At 36.0% G+C, this 20662-nt stretch overlaps 1 protein-coding gene across 14 annotated transcripts in view; it reads left to right on the top strand.

Moving 5' to 3' along the window:
* The window catches only part of CDH18 (cadherin 18), a 557226-nt gene that overhangs the window by 498661 nt on the left and 37903 nt on the right, over positions 1–20662 (top strand). For all 14 annotated transcript variants that reach the window (XM_054059856.1, XM_054059852.1, XM_054059848.1 and 11 more), the window contains one exon: positions 6891–7144. In XM_054059856.1, the coding sequence (XP_053915831.1) occupies positions 6891–7144 (254 nt within the window). The remainder of the gene's footprint in view (positions 1–6890; positions 7145–20662) is intronic.

Genomic DNA, 20662 nt, shown 5'->3' with positions numbered 1-20662 from the left:
TAATCCACTTTTCATAGACTCTTATTCTTTGATTTTCTTTCAAGCTGGCATCAAAGTGTCAAGCATTGTGCACTGTGTAATGTAAATACCAACTTGCTTATAAAGACTAAAAATATAACTGATCAAACTATCACACAGTCATCATTTATATGAATTTCCTGTGTTTATCTCAGTGGATATATACTATCAATTATAAAGCATTCTTGACATTTAATTTCGTTCTTAACTGAATTCCATGCACAAATCTAATCCCATAGATAATTTCATCTCCATATTGAGACTTCTGAACTGATTCATAGTGAACATTCCCTGAAGTATCTCCAATTTATGCTAGTATTCTATGGCTAGATTTAAATTTACTTTTATCATAACCCAGAGAGATGGTTTATTATGTTTAAGTAATATTTTTTTTAAAAAAACAACTTTCCAGAAAAGGGAAATAATGTATTGATTTCAGTTTTCTCTTGGACTAACAGACATCAATTAACAACTCTCATGTGGATTTGTTGTTATTGAGTCTTGTAGGCATCAATTTTATCCGTGCAGCCTAAAAAGTAAAAGTTAATTTGTATTCATTAATATGTATTCTTGGCCTGATTAATAGTAGGAAGATGGGCTAAGACAGTTGTGCTTCTTTAGCCTAGAGAAGTGAAGGCCTTGGGGAGACCTTTTAGCAGCCTTCCCATGCTTGAAGGGAGTCTACAGGAAAGATGGAGAGGGGCTTTTTATGAGGGAGTGTAGTGATAGGATGAGGGGTAAGAGGTTTTAAGCTGAAAGAGGGGAGGTTTAGATTAGGTATTAGGAAGAAATATTTTACTGTGAGGGTCTTGAGGCGCTGGAACAAGTTGTCCAGAAGAGTAGTGGATGCCCCATCCCTGGAGGTATTCAAGGCCAGGTTAGATGGGGCTTTGAGCAACCTGATCTAGTGAAAGGTGTCTCTGCCCATGGCATGCAGGTTGGAACTAGATGATCTTTAAGGTCCCTTCCAACCCAAAATATTCTATGACTCTATGAAGAATGAAAACAAGAGAAAATGTGGGAAAAGAGATAAATAAAGACCATTTTAAAGGATGTTGGGGTTTTGCATCTGAATAGATATGCTTAAAAAGTTTTTTTTAATTGAAAAAAATTATATTTGTGTAATTCATAATAATTTAAAAACACTTTATATCTCTCCCAGTACCTTAAAAAGCTTTAATTCAGTGTATTTTATAAAAGTTTTGTAATATTCACCTCTTTCAGCTACATAATTTAAATTCTTTCTCTTTTATACTTCTGAAGTCATTTCCTGCTGGCCTTGATGTAGCTAATGCCATAATTCTTCTTCAAAATTAACATTGTTCTCTGCTTAAAAGATCACCACAATTATTTTTCATTAAATACATTTATGCACATTGAGAACATGAAGCAGAAAGGAAGAATTTGTAACAAAATGGAAGAGTCCATGCATAAAATGTGTAAAATCACACAAGTGGATTTCTTATTGGTTTTGGCAGACAAAATAGCTTCAGATAAATTTTCACTATTTTTTAGAATCTGACAAAAGCATATGTTGTCTGTTTTTATACATGCACATGACAGTGATTCGAACTGTTTATCCATCAAGGCAAGAAGAGATGCATTTTGCTTAGGTAATTTTATATTTCAGATGAGCAGAAATTCAGCACTTAAAGATAAAAGAGAAAGATAAATCTATGTGGAATACCTCCATTATTTCCTCAGAGAAGTTATAATATCCCCTTGAAGAGTACAAAAAGGAAATCTCATTTTTTAATTATTTTTTTTTTTACTCAGATCGTATATGCAATTTAACAAGTATTTTATCATTGTATTACTTTTTGTAATTACTGTTTATTTAGATTGGGTTTGAAGCCGAATTCATCTAATAGCCTACACAAAAAAAGATCATCTCTGCTAAGAACAGAATCTATTTTGTTTCATATATTAGATGTCAATACCTTCCATAAGAGTAGAGTAGAATGGTCTGTCCTCTTTCTAATGATTTTCTGGAAGAATGTATGGTAGGCACATCAGAAAATCTGGAAGTAAATATATTATCATGTTTGAAGATCTGAAGACTTCCTCAACCCTTTTAAAACTTCATTTGTTTGAGGTTCTGATGCTAAAATCAAATTTCTCAGCATCTCCATGTTAGACTGATCAACAGGCATGCAAAGTCAACACTCGTGAGTGTTGGAAGGAATCTTTTCTAATCTCATCCTGTGTTGACCGAAAACATCTGATACTTTCATTATCTTCCCTATTGAAAAGTCCTGTGGAGACACCTTTCAGTCTCAAAGATTCTCCCACAAAGGATTGATTGCCAACTGTCATGAAGTATTTCCCTTTGCTTCGTGCAATTCTTTGTTTGAATGGGAGACTAAAGGCAACCAAAACATCATAGCACAGTGAAAGACTTTACTGTCTGCATCCTTCAGAGAATGACTGGTCAGCATGCTCCCACCACATTACGGCCTTTTAAGAAGAACACTCCTGTCAAGTCAGGAATTGTTATTCAGGCTTCTCTGAAAAAAAAAAAATATTCTGAAGAGCCCGTGACTCTTCCATTTTGCATAATGAGACTGGGAATGTTCAGGAATCATCTATTAGTTCTCATAAAACTCTGTTATTCTTTTTGAGACTCTGATATTAGAAATGCAAACAGCAATATAATGAACAATAGTGTTTTACAGTTAGCCCTGTGACTGGTCACTTGAGCTCCATTTAGTATTTTGGGTTTTGCATGAAAATCAGAATGATCAATGAATATTTACTGAAGGTAGATATGTGGGCAATGGTCATGGAAAAGCATTGTGCTTTGGGAAAATAAGAAACAGGAACAAAAATTCTGTTTAGGTCTCTCTAAAATATATTATTTTTTTTTTTCTTTCCAGATAAGACTTAATAATCTTCAGTGTTCTAGAAATCACCATCTAGATTTCTAGATACAGGACAGAGCTGCCCCTCTTACCTTAGAGCTACAGCTAATGACTTAGATAGGCAATTGATATTTAAGGCCTTTCTGTGAGTTAAATGAGGAAGAATTTAAACTTAGTTTTGACACATTACAAGTTAATGTCTTTACAGGTAATTTGTTTGAGCATTTGCTTCGCTTGGAGAGAGAAAGGGGTCAAAAAGGAGAGTCACATCTTTCTGTCAGGCTGCTTGGAGCTAAATGAACTGTTGTGAATCTGATGAGATAGTTGAACTGTTTACTTTGTAAATATAAATTATTTTGTATTATCACTTTTATGCCCAAACTCTTGCTGAATTAGAGTGCTTTAGGTATTTTAAGCTTAATGCTATAATTAATAAATCATATTAAAAAAGATGAGAATAAAAACTTCCTCTTGGTTAACAGCTCAGATTACCTGAAATAATGAATGAGTCTATGAGTGAATTTCTTAGCACAACATTAAACAGGCTGTAATTGGGGGCTCGATTTGTTCTTTGAATGTGAAGATAAATATGGATTTTAACATATACACAGTGTTTAAGAAGAAGCTTAGCAAAATACAGTTCTGTAGATTCAAATTGCAATCAGATTTAAGTTTTTTAATATCTTATGAAAAGTAAAAAGAAAAGCAATGTAACAAATAGACTTGTTCATTGTTCAAAGATGTGGAATATGCAAGACTTGCTTTGCTCGTAAATATCCTCATTTCTCCCCAGGAGAGAGCAAGGAAAATAAAAAAAAAAAAAATGCTACTGATTGTGACCTTTGGTAATAATAACCCTTAGTATAGTCTTTTCTATCAAACATAGCTCAGTGTTGAAAATAATGTTGGGGTTTTTACCTTTGTATATCACAGTGCAAGAATGTAAGTTCCTTTTCTCTCATGTCCCAGTATCTGGTTCTTTAATTCAGAGACACTATGGGTAAATGAAAAAAAAAGAAAATGAAAGCAGAAAACTGCTTTGGTTGTGGTTGAAATGTCAGCTTTTTCTGGTTATCTGAACGGATTATTCTTGTATTTCTAGAAAAAAAAAAAGTTGGCTTTGTCTGATTGAATAACTACAAAATGAAGGAAAACAAGACTTTTGTATTATTCCTCATGTGTTTTCTGGGAGAAATTAATCTTCCTATACAACCTAATCCAATCATTATCTGTATAAGCTTAAGTTAATTTTCAATAAAAAATCATAGTTACAATTTGCAATCCTCTTTAAACTTTGTTATAATAATATGCTGCAGAGCAATGCAAATTACTACTTAATACTTCCTTTCTCATAATAGAAATACAACATAAATTAACAACATCTGAGTTAGAATTTACTAAATGTATTTATTTATGAATTGATTTGAGTAGCACACAGCTTTTTTTTTTAATAGTAATAGATTTATCAGGCTATGGTAGGTCTTCATGCCTTTAAATTTATTATTTATATATTCAGGAAAAGGAGACAGAGAAAGCAAAAGAAAAAAATGTCTCATACTGCTAAAATTAAAAGAATGAATTAATTGTCCTGCAACACAAAGAGGAGAAATCAAAGAAATGTATAGCATGTATAAATCCTGACTATATTTTTTATACATCATCAGTCAAATTTACTGTAGATTTTATCTACAAAATACATACTGATATTGACAAATTACACATTAAGTCCCTCATATTTCTTGCCTTAAGTATTGCTTTTCCAGTAATATGGAAAGTGATACGGATAGTGATATGGAAGTACCAGTTTATCCTTCGTTGAAGGCTTGTATAATTGTACTGAATTCTGTTCAGGCAGACTGTCAGGTCCACACAGAATGATGCTGGTAATAGTGAAATTCTGCCATGCCATAATATCATAATAATTTCTATTGTAAAAAAAAACAAATGAGCCAAAGAATTCCATGTGTAGGCAACTTATATTTGTGTTATGTCCATGTTCCAATGCTGTTGGAAAATTAATGTTATTATATATATCTGTACAAGCTGCCTGCTTTGCTCAGTGTAATAACAAATATTAACCTACCTATCCTTCTTTAAAAATTGTCTGAAGCCAGTAACTAGTAAGCAGTAAGTATTGAAATGTCTATTGTCAAGAAAGATTGCTTTTGCTCAACATAGAAAAAAAAATGCAATCTGAAACTTTGAAATCTGTTTTATGACTGCATGATCTGGCATATGTTCATGAAACAGATAAAAGACTGATCTGCGTGCCTTATGTCCTCTTAGGTTTATCTGCTTCCCAGAAACTTGCCTAACTTCATGGAATTGCACAGAGATACTGATAAAATTTCAAAAAGTTGCAACAGGTTTTCTCCTTGATACTTCTGTGTCCCACTGGCCTTGTCATAATCATTGCAATCAGTCCCTACAGTCATTATGGTACAATTCTTGACTGAGGGACTGTCTCAGACTCTGCCTAGGAAGTGGGCACATGGTAAGATTGCAAAAGAGTTCAGAAGAGACTAACGCCTCTTCATTTACACTTATTTTTCTCTGCAAAATCAAGAAAAAATGTAGTAACTCAGACTATAAACTCGAGTAAATAGAGTTTTTGCAGCACAGCAAATAATCTTTTGCAATCGATTAGGAGTTTTGATATCAGTTTCTTAAGATGTTTAGCACACCTATGTTGAACTGGTATTTTTTTAAGCCATTTCATTACTTAGAACTCACAGACAATATGTAAAGAAAAAACCTTCTCATGTTAACTTCTTTATGGGCTGAAAGTAATCAGTTACTATAGTGAGATCGAAGAAACCAACTCAAAATAGTTATGGTCCTATTAACATGGCTTCCAGTAAAAACATTGCTTAATTCTGTATCTGCTAACAGAACTTCATTACTTGTGTACTGGTGCTGGAAGAGTTGAGAGTTGAGTATGTCATGCTTATCTTACATCTTGCATAAGACAATGTAATAGCATACTAATGTAGGGTTATAATAAATATCAGTAATGTTCGTTCATAACAGTGTGAAAACCAGTTGAACTAGGAAGATGAATTTTCCACTTGTATAAATAGCAAGCTAGATATTGGTCTCCCAAGACAAGAATTATCCACGCTGTGTGGTATGAGTCAGAACCTGAGCTTTTTCCTTCCTAGTAGAGAGGTAGGGTTCCTGTTGATTTAAATAATAGGGCAATGCTCAGATGGCAGTGACGCTTTTGGTGGATGGTACAGCTGGGGATGTGCATTTTATTGGGTTTTATGGGAACATTAGACCCTGTAGAAAGCATATCCCCAGCTGCCGACTTTCTTCCCATTTATGACTCCATAATCGAGTTGCAGCACAAAACTACATGGTGAGACAGGCTGTGGAGTTGCTTCTCTCTTTGCTGGTAAAGAGTCTAAAAAGAAAATGGTCTAGAATGTAGGGATGCATCCTTTCTGATTAGAAAAGCACACAGGCACAAGTTTAGTCTTACGCATTTGAGTTCCTGTCTCTTATGATAACTGTTTTCCTGCAAAGATTGATTTTTTTTTCAGTTGAGGGTTTAAGAGAAGAGGTGTCCAGAAGAATTTTAGTATCTCTATCACTGTCAATTAAATGTGCTAATTAAATATATAAAGTTGATTTAATTTGGGATACATCAGTCTCTATATTTTTCAGGATTTAGCAATAACTAATAAAAATCAAAAGGTGATAAAACCCAGAGTGTTTACAGTAGCACAGAAGAATCTGATGCTTGTTCTAAATCCTGAGTTTTTCCAAAACTGGTATCTTGCCCATAGTTCTGTTGTAGAGGAAACCTTAATTCATCCTTCTTCAAGTATATCCTTCTGATTTCAAGGTATGGCAGTGGCTGCCAAAATATCACAGAATATTGCCAGTTTCCAGTAACTTGAAGAAGTGTAGTTTAAGTTAAATGAGAAGGATGTAGTTATTTTTCTAGCAGGCTAAACTGAAGCACAGAGTGTTATTGATAATTTCTTTTTTTTTTCCTGCCAACAGCCGCTGAACTATGAGAAAAAGAAATCGTACATACTTAATATAGAAGGAGCAAATACTCACCTTGATTTCCGCTTTTCACACTTGGGACCATTCAAAGATGTAACAATGTTGAAGGTCATTGTTGGTGATGTGGATGAACCTCCCCTCTTCACTATGCCTTCCTATGTTATGGAAGTTTATGAAAATGCGAAGATTGGGACTGTTGTTGGCACAGTAACAGCACAAGATCCTGACACTGCCAACAGTTTAGTGAGGTACAGTAAGTCCAAATTATACAGGTTTGAATTCCGGTGTTAAAGAGTTAACGTGATCTCAGATGTATGAAACCATGTCTTTTATATTAGTACCTAAAGTTAAACATAGATCAGAACAGTGTCATTATCAGTCTGTATGGATTAGATTTAATATTGTAATCTTCAACCTTTTGTTGGTTTGCACTAAAATTGCCGTCTAGCCTTTGGTCTTAGCAAAAGTCTGTGTGCACCAGTTCCTGTAACAGCACCTCTCCGAACAGTCCAGTGAACAAAGCCAATATATGTAACCACATTATATAAAATGGTGTACTTCACTGACCTGCTTCCAATTAGTAACCGGCCACTAGCTGTAAATCTGTTCAGGAACATAATGTTGATTTTCCCTTGTCATGTCAATATTGTGCTGGCCCTGTACACACCCGCCACACTGTATTTGTCCCAGGTGCTTGCACAGGACTGGAACTGGTTTAGGTAATGCCTTTCCTCACAGACATGCTGTATAATTTTTTCAAAAATATGTTTGAGGAGGAAGGCATTATTTTGTAATATGCTTCAGTTTTAGTGGGGTATTAAGGGAACAGAAGGGGTGTGATAATGCACCCTATTGGTGTTGCTACAGCCGTATTATGTCATCTCCCGTTTCCGGGTCTAGGGCAAAGAGAAGTACTGAGAAGTAAATGTTTACAGTATCATATACCTAATTTGAAAAAAAAAAAAGAATATTAACATACTAGGAAGGAAAGATTTTGATAAACTTTTTATTATAATTACATTTATTCTTAAAGAATGTTCTTATTAAAAAGAAAAAATAATAATAATAAAAATAAAAATAAAAATAAAAATAAAAATAAAAATAAAAATGTAAAAATAGAAAGAAGATATCTGTGGTATTGCTTCTCTGGCCAGAATACTCAATGTAATAACAGAACTGGCTTAGAAATAGGTCAGGATCTAAACTATCCCCACAGCAAGCTTGAAAAAGCATTGATGCCAAAAATGTACATATGGATATTAATTTGACTTCTTCTAAATTTAAGAGCACTTCGATTTAACCTTGAATGCCCTGGTACTGAGATTTGAGTTCATTATTGGTTTAGAGTATAGTTTTCAGTATGATGTTGTCAGCTTTAGTAGGATCCAGTGACATCTTCTACCGGCTTCATTTGTGGGATGAGTTAGTTACTTTCTAAACTAACATACAGTGTGAGAATTCTGTGGAACAATAAGTGAATGTTTGACTAGAAGGTGGTGGTGGATATAAAATGTTTAAGAAAAAGTATTCTTCAAAACTACATGTTTAATGTTATTCCTTTTTATGACACAATGGTATAACCCTTGTGGAAATCATATGAGTATGTACTTGGAAAACAGTTTTTCTTAAACTAACTGAGTATTTTTATCTCTTGACTGAGTTGAAATCTGCTGGGTATGCGTAAGAGTCTTGGTAAGATTAAACGATTTTTGCAGAACAATGAAAGCATCAGGTTTTTATGGTTCTCTTGTGCTAATAGCCTAGGATTCAAAACGTTTAATGTCAGACAATCAATATATACCATTTCTTAGTGGCAAGTTATTGCCTTCAAAAAAATTGCCAGTATGGTGTTTTTGTCTGAAACATAACATAAAAAAAAATGCTAAAAATAATTGCCAAGTGCCTTAAGCTTTAGTACTTTAACTCTGAAAGAACAGCTAACACAGTTGGACAGATTAGCTGTCATGGTAATTTGGGAGTAGGAAGGGCAAGTGCAAATTTCACTGGTTCCTCCATAATTCAACCGTCTGTGAATAGTCCTAATAGTTTTGCCTACAAAGAAGTAAGACAACTGTGGTGAAAGGAAAGCAGAAGCACTTTGTACAAAGACTGGAAAGGCCAGAAATAGATCTTCTGCGTTAAACAGGCAATAACTTGGAGACAGAGAGATTGGAAGGAAAAATATTTCCAAATATTGACTTTTTTTTTTTTTTTTTTTTTTTTTACAAACAGGAATTTGGAACCAGTAGTTGTATCCAGAGTATTAAATATCCATATTATTCAAATAATTGAGGAGAAACAGTTTCCTTTGTCTATCCTATTTTTTCCCCCCACTGATGTTTATTTTTGCATTATTCCTTCTAGCTCTCTCTGTTCCAATGGGGAAAAAATAAAATGCTAGCAAAATATACCGAATCATGAACTCTGAAAGGAGCTGGGCCTCAGTTACATTAAAGGGGTTCAGCAAGGACAGTAGCAAGTCGGATATCCTTGACATGCAATTGAATTGTGACCAGGTCCACTCTCTAGCCAGGCTTCATCCATCTCCACAGAGCCAACATGAATATCATTTGCAAGCATGTGGGCTTTCCTTGAAGGTGTCAGTGATCTGAAGGGCTGGACTAAAACGTTGATGCATGGCACTCTGAAGAGGCACCAGGCTGAGCTGGTGTGTCCTCAGGTTCTCCTTGAGCCCCATCTCACTCGTATGATGAAGAAGGACTTTATATTCTTTCAAGATTTGGTCACAGCTTAGGAAGCTCCAGGTTGAAAGTGGCACACAACCTGAGGAGTGGACCAGGCTTGCCAGGCCGAGTTGCCATTCCACTGGAGGAAGGGTCCGGGAAAAACAGCGAGCTGTGTTTCTTAGAAGCACGCGCACAGTGCAGTTACGTCCTTCTGTGCTGGTTTGCAAGAAGTTCATCCCTATATTCTAGACCATTTTCTTTTCAAACTCTACCAGCAACAACCTGGTGAGTCTGAGAGGTAGTCTGAGGGCAATGAGATCACATCTCTCCTTCATTTCCCCACAATTCCAAGTTAAAAAAAAAAAAAAAAAAAATCAGAAAGATTCAATTTAACTTTTTTAGAAAGCACAGATCACACAATCTCCAGGACAGATACTCGCAAATAAGGTGCAGCAGATCTATGTGGAGCAATGGAGTAACAGTTCCTCAGACAAATGGCTCAGATACATCTCCAAATGTTGTAAGTCTACAGGACAAGCTATGGAACAGTGACTTGCTTAACAAGTTTTCCTTATCCACTTGTGCGTCCTTTCTACTTTATGAGGATGCCTGTTGCTGTGTGTGAGGCTGATAAAGTATTAGGCACACACAGTTGCAACCATATCACTTTCTTGCTGTCCAGCTGTGAAAAGAGATACAGTGATGTGATTTGTTCACTGCCCAATTAAGTAGCAGTATATTTTGGTGGCAGGGAGGATTCATAAAACCAGAATAATGGCTAGAGGAATAGTTGCAGTAATTAACAGTGCTGAATAGAAGACTTTTTAAAAAATAGCTATTTAAGCTAATCTCCAAAATAAATAACAACATTTATTGTTATCAGTAGAGAGGGAGCTGAAGGCTTTTTTGTCCTTATTTTCTCAGTGCAATTTCACCACACTGATTTCAGCTTGTTCCTGAGCTGAACAGTCTTAAGAGGGCACTTATTTTGTGCCACTGCTTGTACTAGTGTTTTGCTTTTTGAACCGCTGCAAAAGGACCTCTGTAATAATACAGCTATTAAAGATTTCTTTTATTCAGGCACAATCTGGTTGGCAATTTGTGCTGTTTTAAAGTTGAGATTTTTTTTAAGTTGATTTTATTTTCTTAGAATAGATGGAGGTGCATTTTCAGGGAAACTTTTAAAAATGCTGTGTTTTGAAATAAAAGATTAATACTCTGATGAAATGCAAAAAGCAAATATAATCAGAGACAATATAAAAAGATATTAAGAACCCTATTATGTAGTAATTAATAACCATAATATCTATTAATAATGTAAAGGTGTTTTGCGTGGTTTGAAAAACAGCTATTTTCCTAATATAAAGTATTCTGGATCAATTAAAAACTTCCTAAATTTTAATTAATTCACAGAGATTACTGTCTTTCTGGAACATTTATGAATCCCCTTTTATTACATTGCTTCAGGTAGTCTGCTTCCATACCCAAATCTTTTGTTGCTTGAAAAGATCCGGGTTAAGTCATGTCTTAGTGTGCAAGTGGGTCTTGAAAGTTTCCTATATGATATGAAAGAAAGCATGGCTATGAAATGTTCTAATTATAATATTATTGTAGTATATTATTCATTTTATATTTTTCCATACTTAGTTAGAAATTACTTTTTTTCGTCCTGAATGCATACACAGAAGACTTCTGTGGAGATTAGGGGCTAAAACAGCTTTTACTTTAAGTTGCATATGTACATTGGGAGCAGCCTTAGGCTGCTAGTACTGCCGCAGGGTTGTGGTAAGTCCTGTTGAAACCCTGCCATCTTCCTGTAGGTGATACTTAGGTGCTAAGTCTGTCTAACCACAATGCATACTCTTGATGAGCCTTGGAGCTTTCTCACTGCATCTAATGTGTTTCAGTGGACTGGTTTTCACAAAAATAAAGTTGCTACTGTTCCCCAAGCCTCCTCCAAGTTACTGTAAAGTTACTTAGGTACAGAAAAGAGCAAATGCATAGTTCTAATACTATGATAGTTTCTGAAACTCTGATATAATAGTGAAAAAAAATTACATCCATGGGCAAGTTCCCTCATATTAACTTGATCCCAGTCTGATACTGTCCTATGTGGAACTGAAAGTCTTTGTCAACACTGTACCTTGGTAAGAGTAGCTGTTGAGAAATAAATCATGCTACTATAGAAATACTGTAACATCAGTGTTTCTGCTCTTGTGTAATCTTTGGCATGCGGTGGTACAGGATGCAAATCGCTGTTTTGAACACTAATGACAGGGTCTCTGTCCCCTCTGGTCCTTTGTTACTCCCACTTATTATGTTTGACTTAGATTGTCTGCATTTCTGGGCAATAATGGTCTCTTCTTAGCTATTTAACAGAATACTCCTGACAAACAGGTTATGGGTACTGATCAGCACTCTGTGAGTGGCAGTAGTGTCAAATAATAAGGAACATAAGCACCTTCCCTTTTCGGAATGATGTCTGTCATGACTTGGTTAAAAATAACCTTATATGTTGTTGGATCATTGGAAGATTGATTAGATTTTGTTCTATCAAGACATTAGAATTCAAATATTTTTTTGGTGTTCCCCAACCAGTCTGTAATCTACCTCAGTATAATTAATTTTATTCTCTAGGACTGAAATTGATAAGCTATAGGAAACTGAACTAGTCTTAGTGCCTTCCTGATATCACTAGAAAATAAACTTCTTTCTTCACTGTGTTCTTGACTCTGCTGCTGAAAGTAACAGTGAACAGCAATAGAAATAAATTTGAAACATAATGGTACACATAGCTGTCTTTTCTAGAAAACAATTCTTTTACTTCCAGAAAAGGCAGAACCAGCCAAGCAGCAATAAAACAATAAAAAAGTAGAAAAGAAAAAAGTTTTTGGTGTATATCAGACTGTTTGTTTTGTGCTGCTAGTGAAGAATACAAGTACAGCCTCACCCCTGATTCTGACTTCTCACTTTTCTAATTGTCTTATGGTATTGCCTTATAAGGGATGATACATCATAATGGTTATGATGCATCTATATTCTAACGTGTAAAAATATGTGTTTTCATTTTCCAGCTCTAAAGAATTCAGTTGCGTTACCCTAGTTTGATTTGACAGCTTTCTCTTCCTTTGTTTCATCTAGAACACTGAAAAATTAATGAATTACAAGTGCATAGGATTATAACAATTAATGCAGTGTATGAAATTGTTCTTCAAGTCATACATAGGGCAGAGAAACTTATTTTAACTTTTGCTCAATTGCTATTAAAATATAGACATAAGTTCAATACTTTTCCGCATCAGCCTTTCGAAAGTCACATCAATTTTCAGTCAATGGTATTTTGAGATGAATGCCTGCATATAGATGACATAATATACTAATGGAATTTCATTTATTCCTATTATTATTATTTCTGAGAATCCTAACAACAAATTGTTGTGGAGGATTCTGCTTACAGACTATTTTTGTTATGTAAAGTTTGTATTTACAAGAGGTAGAATAAAACCTGAACTTTTGATTCAGATTCAGTCACTCAATTTTGGTCATACAGTATTACCACGCTAAGCAAAGGGAGGTGCAGGAGAGCTGTGCAAAGGGGCTGAGGGGGGACAGCTGAAAGCTAAAACTGTATTTTTTATTATTTTTTTTCCTTCCTGTCCTCCGATATCAGTATCAGTTTCTGCTGCCAGTAGGGAGAGGGGATAAGATTGATCCTCTGCTGGAAAACATAAAAGCCTTTTCATTTAGTTGTATTAATTTGTCTTACTTGCTCTTTGAATGTCGTGTAAGTGGAATAAGGTCAATTTTCTTTCTGCCATCCTGTGCACAGCATGCTTTGTTAGCTGTACCTAGGACAGGTTGCTGAGATCATTGCTGTCATGGAGTGACCATCCCTCCCTCACATGCCCAGTTGGGGAACATGCCCCCGGATCTGGCCAACCCTGTGCTTGAGAAGGCAAAGGCAGACATCTGTCCTTCACTCTGCTTAAACCCTCAAGCACAACCCCGTGATCAACACCTGCAGAGATACACAAATATCTTCCCAAGGTATGTGAATGGCTTACAGTTTCTTAGCAGGGAAGAGTTGTGTCTCCACCTCACCTCCTTCATTCGTTTGCTCTCTGTATTTCTCCAGTATTATCATTCTTTGAGAATGTAAATCAAAACAGAAAAAAAAAAGAACACCCTATTTTGAATGGCTGGAGACAGCGGGAATTTTCTGTCCAATTTCTTCTCTGATTCTTTGTCTGCCTTGACAAGGAGAAACCATTTTAAACATTCCTTTACAGTGTTGAGGTGGAAGATCTGTTGTTGATTTTTTCCCTGAGGCCTCAAACTGGTTTTGAGTCTTGTCAACTATGTGTCCCAAACCTCCCACTGACAAAGATGTCCCTCTCTGGTAAGCTGTTCTGACAGATGTTCTGACTAGGAAGCATCCAGCTCAGGATGATGGTCAAAATCTCACAGCAACCAGAACCACCCTATCCCTTACTTAGCACTGTGAGAGAAAAAACTAACAGATCATCTTCATATGGTGACTCTGAGAGCTTGATTTTTCATGCCTTGACATCATATGTTTCTATAATTTCCAATGACTTCACAATGCCTCCAGTATTTAAAATTATGTTGTAGCAGTTTGCCTTCATATTTGAACATCGCTGTAGTATAGTCTTTTGATAGGCTAAATCAATCAGTCTTGTTCTTATTTGGTTTAGGATTTAGTATGAGCAGAAAAAAAAAAAGACAGTATTTAATTAGAATACTATTATATAGTTGATAAACCTTCCAGAAAAAAAAGTGATTCACACGTAACATTGACTGCACTCTATTTCTTACCAGCATTGGAATCTCAGTGTTAATCTCTGAATAAAAAGTAGCTTTGATATAACAATTCTGCAACAATACATCTACTTGGAATGCAACTGGACAGTTGTAATCCTCCAAAGAGACTCGTGAAGTCAGTAAAAGGAGACAAACCTTTATCTTGCCTTGATTTCTGTATTATGCCTCTAAGGGTGTCTGCTGTTCTTAGCCTACATTTACTGGCAGAATTAGCTAGAAAAGATGATTGGTGGTTAACACATGCAGGCAGAAATTGTCAGGTAGAAAAGATAGGTGTAAAGAAATGGCTCATTTCCTTCAAATGAACACATTCCCATTTTCCAGTGTCCAAGTTAAGCAGTGTGCCAGCAATGCACGAGGGATAAGACTGAGAACAGAAGCAGGAAGGCAGCTCTATGATTTTGCATGAAATGCAGACCATTAGTGGCTCCATCTTGGAAGCTTTGCTGGGAGGCAGCTGTTCACTACTTGCAACTCTCCTGTGCTTCCCTGGGTCTGCCATCCCACATCTCCAAGACAAGGAGAGGGAAGGCTGCTGCTTCTGCTAAGCTGAGAGTTCAGCATGAGAGGTGAGCCAGGAGTTTGCTAGAGAAGGCAACAAAGTATAACTATTGAGTTGATGGATGTCAGATGGCAGCCAGCACCAAAGCTAACTCAGTGGGAACAGCATATCAACAGCTCCTGCAAGTTCTCTGAGGGGAACATTATTATTCTCAAAGTTACACTATGCCTGTCTGAAAAAAAAAAAAAAAAAAAAAAAAAAAGCAAAGGAATAGTAAACAGAGAGATTAGCTTATCCAGTCTCCCTTCAAATGTATTTCATTTTCACAACTGAAAAGCGCAGTTGAAGGCTGTAGTTCTCAGTAGTAGTCTTCTGCTGAGGAGCTCTGAACATCTAATATCTCCTTAATCTACCAGACACACCGCAGGGAGACAATTGCTTACCTGCTGTTTTGGCAGCCAACTTCTGAAGCACACTTCACAATTACTTTTCTCTCCTGGAGAAGTTTGTTTGAACTACAGGGAAATAGATTGGCCCTGGAAGGGAGGCAGTGTAGTGCAAGACAGTCATGGGAACAGAATGTTTCCCCACTGCCTCTTTTGGCTTCAAGGGGATGCTGCTGGTTCCCAGACTTATGAAGAGTCCTGCTGTCAGGAGGCAGAGAGATGAAAGGCATGCACTAGAGTTATGTCCTACCATGGACCATTTCTGGTTCTCCAGCCGGTCAAGCACAGACAGTTGCAGTTGATCAGTTCTTTCTCTGTTCTTCCTGGTATACCTCCCTGCCTCCCTCACCATGGGTGGTTATTGCTTGCACTTTTTTCCCTAAGGTTTGTTTAGAAAATAAATAAAAAACCCTTTATACTTTGAGTTTTACTATCTCTTTCTGCAATTTTTTTTTGATTTTTTTTTAACTAAATAGATTTATTAGAAATCAAATAAGTGGGTGATTTGGCAGAGGATCTATACCCCTTCCTTGAGCTTTTCTAAGTGCTTCTTTGTAACCAGTTTCACTTTTTGTTAGAGAATTGCTTATTTACGTATGTTTGGGTACAAAAGTCCAAAGAAGTACTGTGACCTGTGAAGTTCATTAGGAATGCCAAATTTGTAGCCAGAGTGGAAACTTGTTACAGAGTTCTTGTTCTCAGTTAGTAAGTAGGGTAATGAATAAAAATAGCATAAAGACAGGATGAGCTAAAAACTTGATTGAAGACCAAAAAAACATGACAAGTTAAAAACTCATAACTATTTTGAAAACTCAAACTTACTCTTAAAACACAATAAATGGACATACATCCTGGAATAGTAACAGACTACGCAACATGTCTGTCAAGTGACAAACTGATGTTAATATTGTCTTAAGACTGAATAATTTAAGAAGAGAGATTCTGAAAAGGCTTATGTGTTTTAGCTTTAGAAGCACTCCTAAAAGGCTTGGAAATCAGTAATGTTCCTAAACTCCTTTTGCATCTTTGAAAACTTCCATTTCTAAGCATTCTCTGTGTTATTAGAGCCTGACTACTTTAATAATGCAATCTGATTTATACATCTAGAGTGCTCTTCAGTGTAAGGCCTATTTTGCATATGTATTTGCCTTTATTTCCTAATTCATGCAAACACTTTTAGTTTTCAATAAAAATGCTGGGAATTTCTGCTACCGCTGAACTGCTGCTTCACTAAGAGTTGGGAAGAGAGGAAGGAAGTCACAGGACCCAGGGGCTTGCTTTAGTCAGAAGCAAAACTAACTATGTAGCTGGAAGCTGGAAATGTCCTTTCATTGAGTGATCTGCCTAATAAAAAGGCAATACACGTTGCTTTTCCCAGTGCTAGCAGGATTGAGTTTTGGTATTTAATTTCCTTTAGATTTTTCTCTTCAGATAGCATGACTAATATTTTTTCTATATTCATGATCTTTTTTAATGTAGTTTCTTAAAAATTGGTTCTGTTGTTAGTTTGGGCTTAAACAGTTTATGGAGAGCTGCTTAGCTAGGCATGTCTTGTCATTAAGTCTGTTTATTAACATGTGCCATGCAACTCAGATGTACTGATTTAATGGTTAAAAATATGCTAATTCACACAGCATTGTCATCTGTAAATATCTGTAAAAAATATCTGCAATGAATATTATAAATTATTTTTTTTTAATGAATGAATTTTAAGTAAGAAAAAGCAGTCGCCTGAATTAAGGTGAAAACTCGCGTTATGGACTAGACCAGTAGTCTGTGTGGTGGGTGGGGAGGTGGCTGGAAGGCTGCACTCAGAGGGTGATGGTAAATAGTTCCTTTTCAACCTGGCAACCTACTGGATGGAGTCCCCCAGGGATCAATATTGGGCTCAACAGTGTTTAGTATCTTCATCAGTGATCTGGACGATGGGATCAATTGTGCCCTGAAGAAATTTGCCAGTGATATGAAACTTCAGAAGGGAGAGCTACCCTGCAGGAACACCTAGATAGACTGGAAAAGTGAGCTAACATGAACCTTATGAAGTTCAACAAAGACAAATACATGGTCTTGCACATGGGAAAACAAAATCCAAGAGTGCAGCACAAGCAAGGATGTACCCAACTGGAGAGCAGCTGTATGGAAAGGGCTCCAGGGTCCTGGTGGATAACAAAACCAAAATGATCAATCAGAGTGCTGCTGGAGCAAAGAAAGCCAACAGGATGCTGGGTCGCATTAACAAGGGATTCACCAGCAGAGAAAAAGAAGACATTATCGCAGTCTACTCAATGTTTGTCAGGCCACACCTGGAATATTGTGTTCAGTTTTGGTTTCCTCTATGCAAAAAAGTTGTGGACAGCCTGGAGAGGGTCCAGACTTGGACCACAAAGATGATCAAAGTACTGTGAAGCCTGCCATATAAGGAAAGGCTGAGAGAACTGGGTTTGTTCAGCCTTGAGAAAAGAAGGCTTAGAGGAGACATTATCACTATGTTCCAGTATTTAAAGGGTGGCTGTGAGGAAGATGGAGGCTCCCTTTTTACAAGGAGTCACATGGAAAAGGTGAGGGGTAATGGGTGCAAGTTACTCCTGGGGAGATTCTGATTGAACACAAGAGTAAAAATTTTTCACAGTATGAACAATCAGCCATTGCAATAGCTTCCACAGGGAAGTGCTGGATTCCCTACCATTAGACACTTTTAAGATCCATCTGGACAGGGCACTGAGACATCTTGTTTAGGCATTTTACTAAGAAAAGTTGTAGAAGATGATACTTGAGTTCCCTTCTAACCTAGCATTCTATGATTTTATGATTCTGCGATGATTCTATGATTCAACTTACAAAAAAGTAACTCTTTGAAATTCAAAACTTGCAATATAGCTTTTTGTGGTCTAGGAAAAACATTGAAAAGCAGCTCAGCAGAGCTGGGGGAAGGGTAGGACGGAAAAAGTATGACTGTCTTTGTTACCACTAGCTGAAAGTAAATTTTTTATGAGGTGAAATTAATTCAGAATCCTAAGTAAAGTATCTTTAGTTCTGGAGTATGTTATTTTTATGGATATACCATGTCTCTTTACTTTGTAAATACAATGAAACTTGTTCTAAATGTCCTCTTAAATGTTTTTTTAAAACACTTGGGAGCAGTGCTTGAGACTAGTATTCCTTGTTGTTCTACTGTGCAGGTATATTTTCTGTAACGTATTTAACAAGAAATTCGTGAAAGTTGGGAACCACAGCAGCGCAAATGGCTGCTTTAAATATGATACAAAAGGCAATTTTAAAGAAGAATCTGGAATAATGGAAGATAATTGAACATTATAATAATGGGAAAGTATAAGAAAAGTCCATTCTTTATTTATTCATGGTCAAGAAAACTTCTGTCAAGCTGTGAATATTCCAATATGTCTGTAACTATATGCAAATGTTAGCTTACAAAGGGAAACTGCTTCTGTGGATAAATTAGAACTATTTTTCATTATTCTAGTATCACTGGAAGTAAAAGTGTTAGTACAATAAGTTACTTCAGGATCTTTTTTATTTCCATCAGTAACACAGAAAATACAACTGAAATTATTCATCCAATACTGGGTTCTTTAAGCTGAGACATTTGAACTTCTATACAATACACTTAAATAACTGATTTACAAAAAGGTGTTCATATCATCTTTTATTCTGTCTACGAAAATGAAACATTAAGTAGCCATAAATCATAATTCATAATGCAGCTGAATATTATTACTGCTGTTTTTTTCCCATTTAAGCCCAATTTGAAATTCTGCCTATTTTTAAGCAACTGTCTATTAATACTCAACAGCCCCATTTTTATGGTTCTGTGATCAGCACAATACTGACTCACAGAGCAGTCACTGTGCCCAATGCTGATAATAAGTAAACAATGTCCACAGTAATAAATGTTTGCAATGTTTGCAGGGGCAAGACCCTTATATTATAAATTGTTTCAGATTTGCGGTACATATTCCATAAGAAAAGGTCAGTGAAGCATATTTTTTTTTAGCAAATAATTTTTGCCATTATCAGGAGACGCCTGGAGTCAAGAAAAAACAAGACTATGATAGGAGACAGGGAATTAAATTTTATCATTTCATACCTAAGGCCTTCAAGAAAATTATTTGAAGGATAATTTTGCTTCCGATACTTACTCTGTCAACATTCCAGTTCATCACGCAAAAGATGTTGGTTTATACGTGCACTGTCCTTCTTGCCCAACACAACCAAATGCACATTATTTCTGCCTTAATAGTAGTACAGTCAAAATGTTTCAACAATTTGTCACGTTTCCTACACTACCAGAAAAAAGGTAGAAGACATGTAAGGATTTCTCCTGTTGAAGCATTCATCTTCTGTACAAAGTTCAAATCTCAACACAGCTCTGTGGCAAGCATGGCAGCTTTATAGACATTTAGAGGGTGCTACCAGTCTGTCTGCAAAGCTTTTTAAATTAATTAAAGGTAAGCTAGCTGTGCGCATAGACAATACAACTTCTCCACAGATATTGGCACAATCTTTTAAAAGACTTCCATGACAAACTCTTGGACAATCTGAAAATCTGTACTTTGTGGAAGACTGAGACTTGAAGAGACAGTGGAAAAATAAATTGTTCTGAAACTGAAAAGGAAATCCTGATTCCCACCTAAAAAGGCATGGGTAGCCTGGACAAATACTACCACATTAAAAATGCTAACAGGATGGCTGTGTCATCTTTTACTGTTTGTTTATTGGTTTCATAACAGGTCCTGAGGGGATTTCAATATTCCTTGAAAGCAACATAAATTTTCTTCGATAGCTGTAACATTCAGCATGTTATGATGGGTGACTGATGAATGTTGGTCAAGAGTTTGCTTTTAATTAATCTCCTGAGTTCAGTGAGCACTAAGAAGTATACCATCTTTTACAAGTGTGTCTTCAATGTCCACTGTGATACAGCAATTAGAAATTCAGCAATTTTTTTTGTTGTTGTTCTTTTTCTCTCAGCTTCGCTTGTTTTGGTTTCTTTCATCAAACTTGGGATGCAGTGATTAAATAATGTCCTCTGACAAATATTTCCTGGCTTAAATTCTTAAAAACAGTTGCCTCATCCCCTACATGATCAAGATCTTGCCAGTCTGTTTTCAGTATGGAGACAGTTTGAGTATGTTAGTTGTTTGAAGAAAATTCAGCTGCTATCTTGCGCATTCAAAGTGTTTTTATAGAGCACTTCTGGAGTATTTTAGAATGAAGTATTCTCAGATGTTAGTAGTTAATGAGCTGCAAGCACATCAGTTCTGTCTGTAG

Source organism: Cuculus canorus, chromosome 2 (assembly GCF_017976375.1).
Source record: "Cuculus canorus isolate bCucCan1 chromosome 2, bCucCan1.pri, whole genome shotgun sequence".
Classification (NCBI taxonomy): Eukaryota; Metazoa; Chordata; class Aves; order Cuculiformes; family Cuculidae; genus Cuculus; species Cuculus canorus.
The sequence above is the reverse complement of the archived record's forward strand: the minus strand, read 5'-3'. Positions and strand labels throughout refer to the sequence as shown.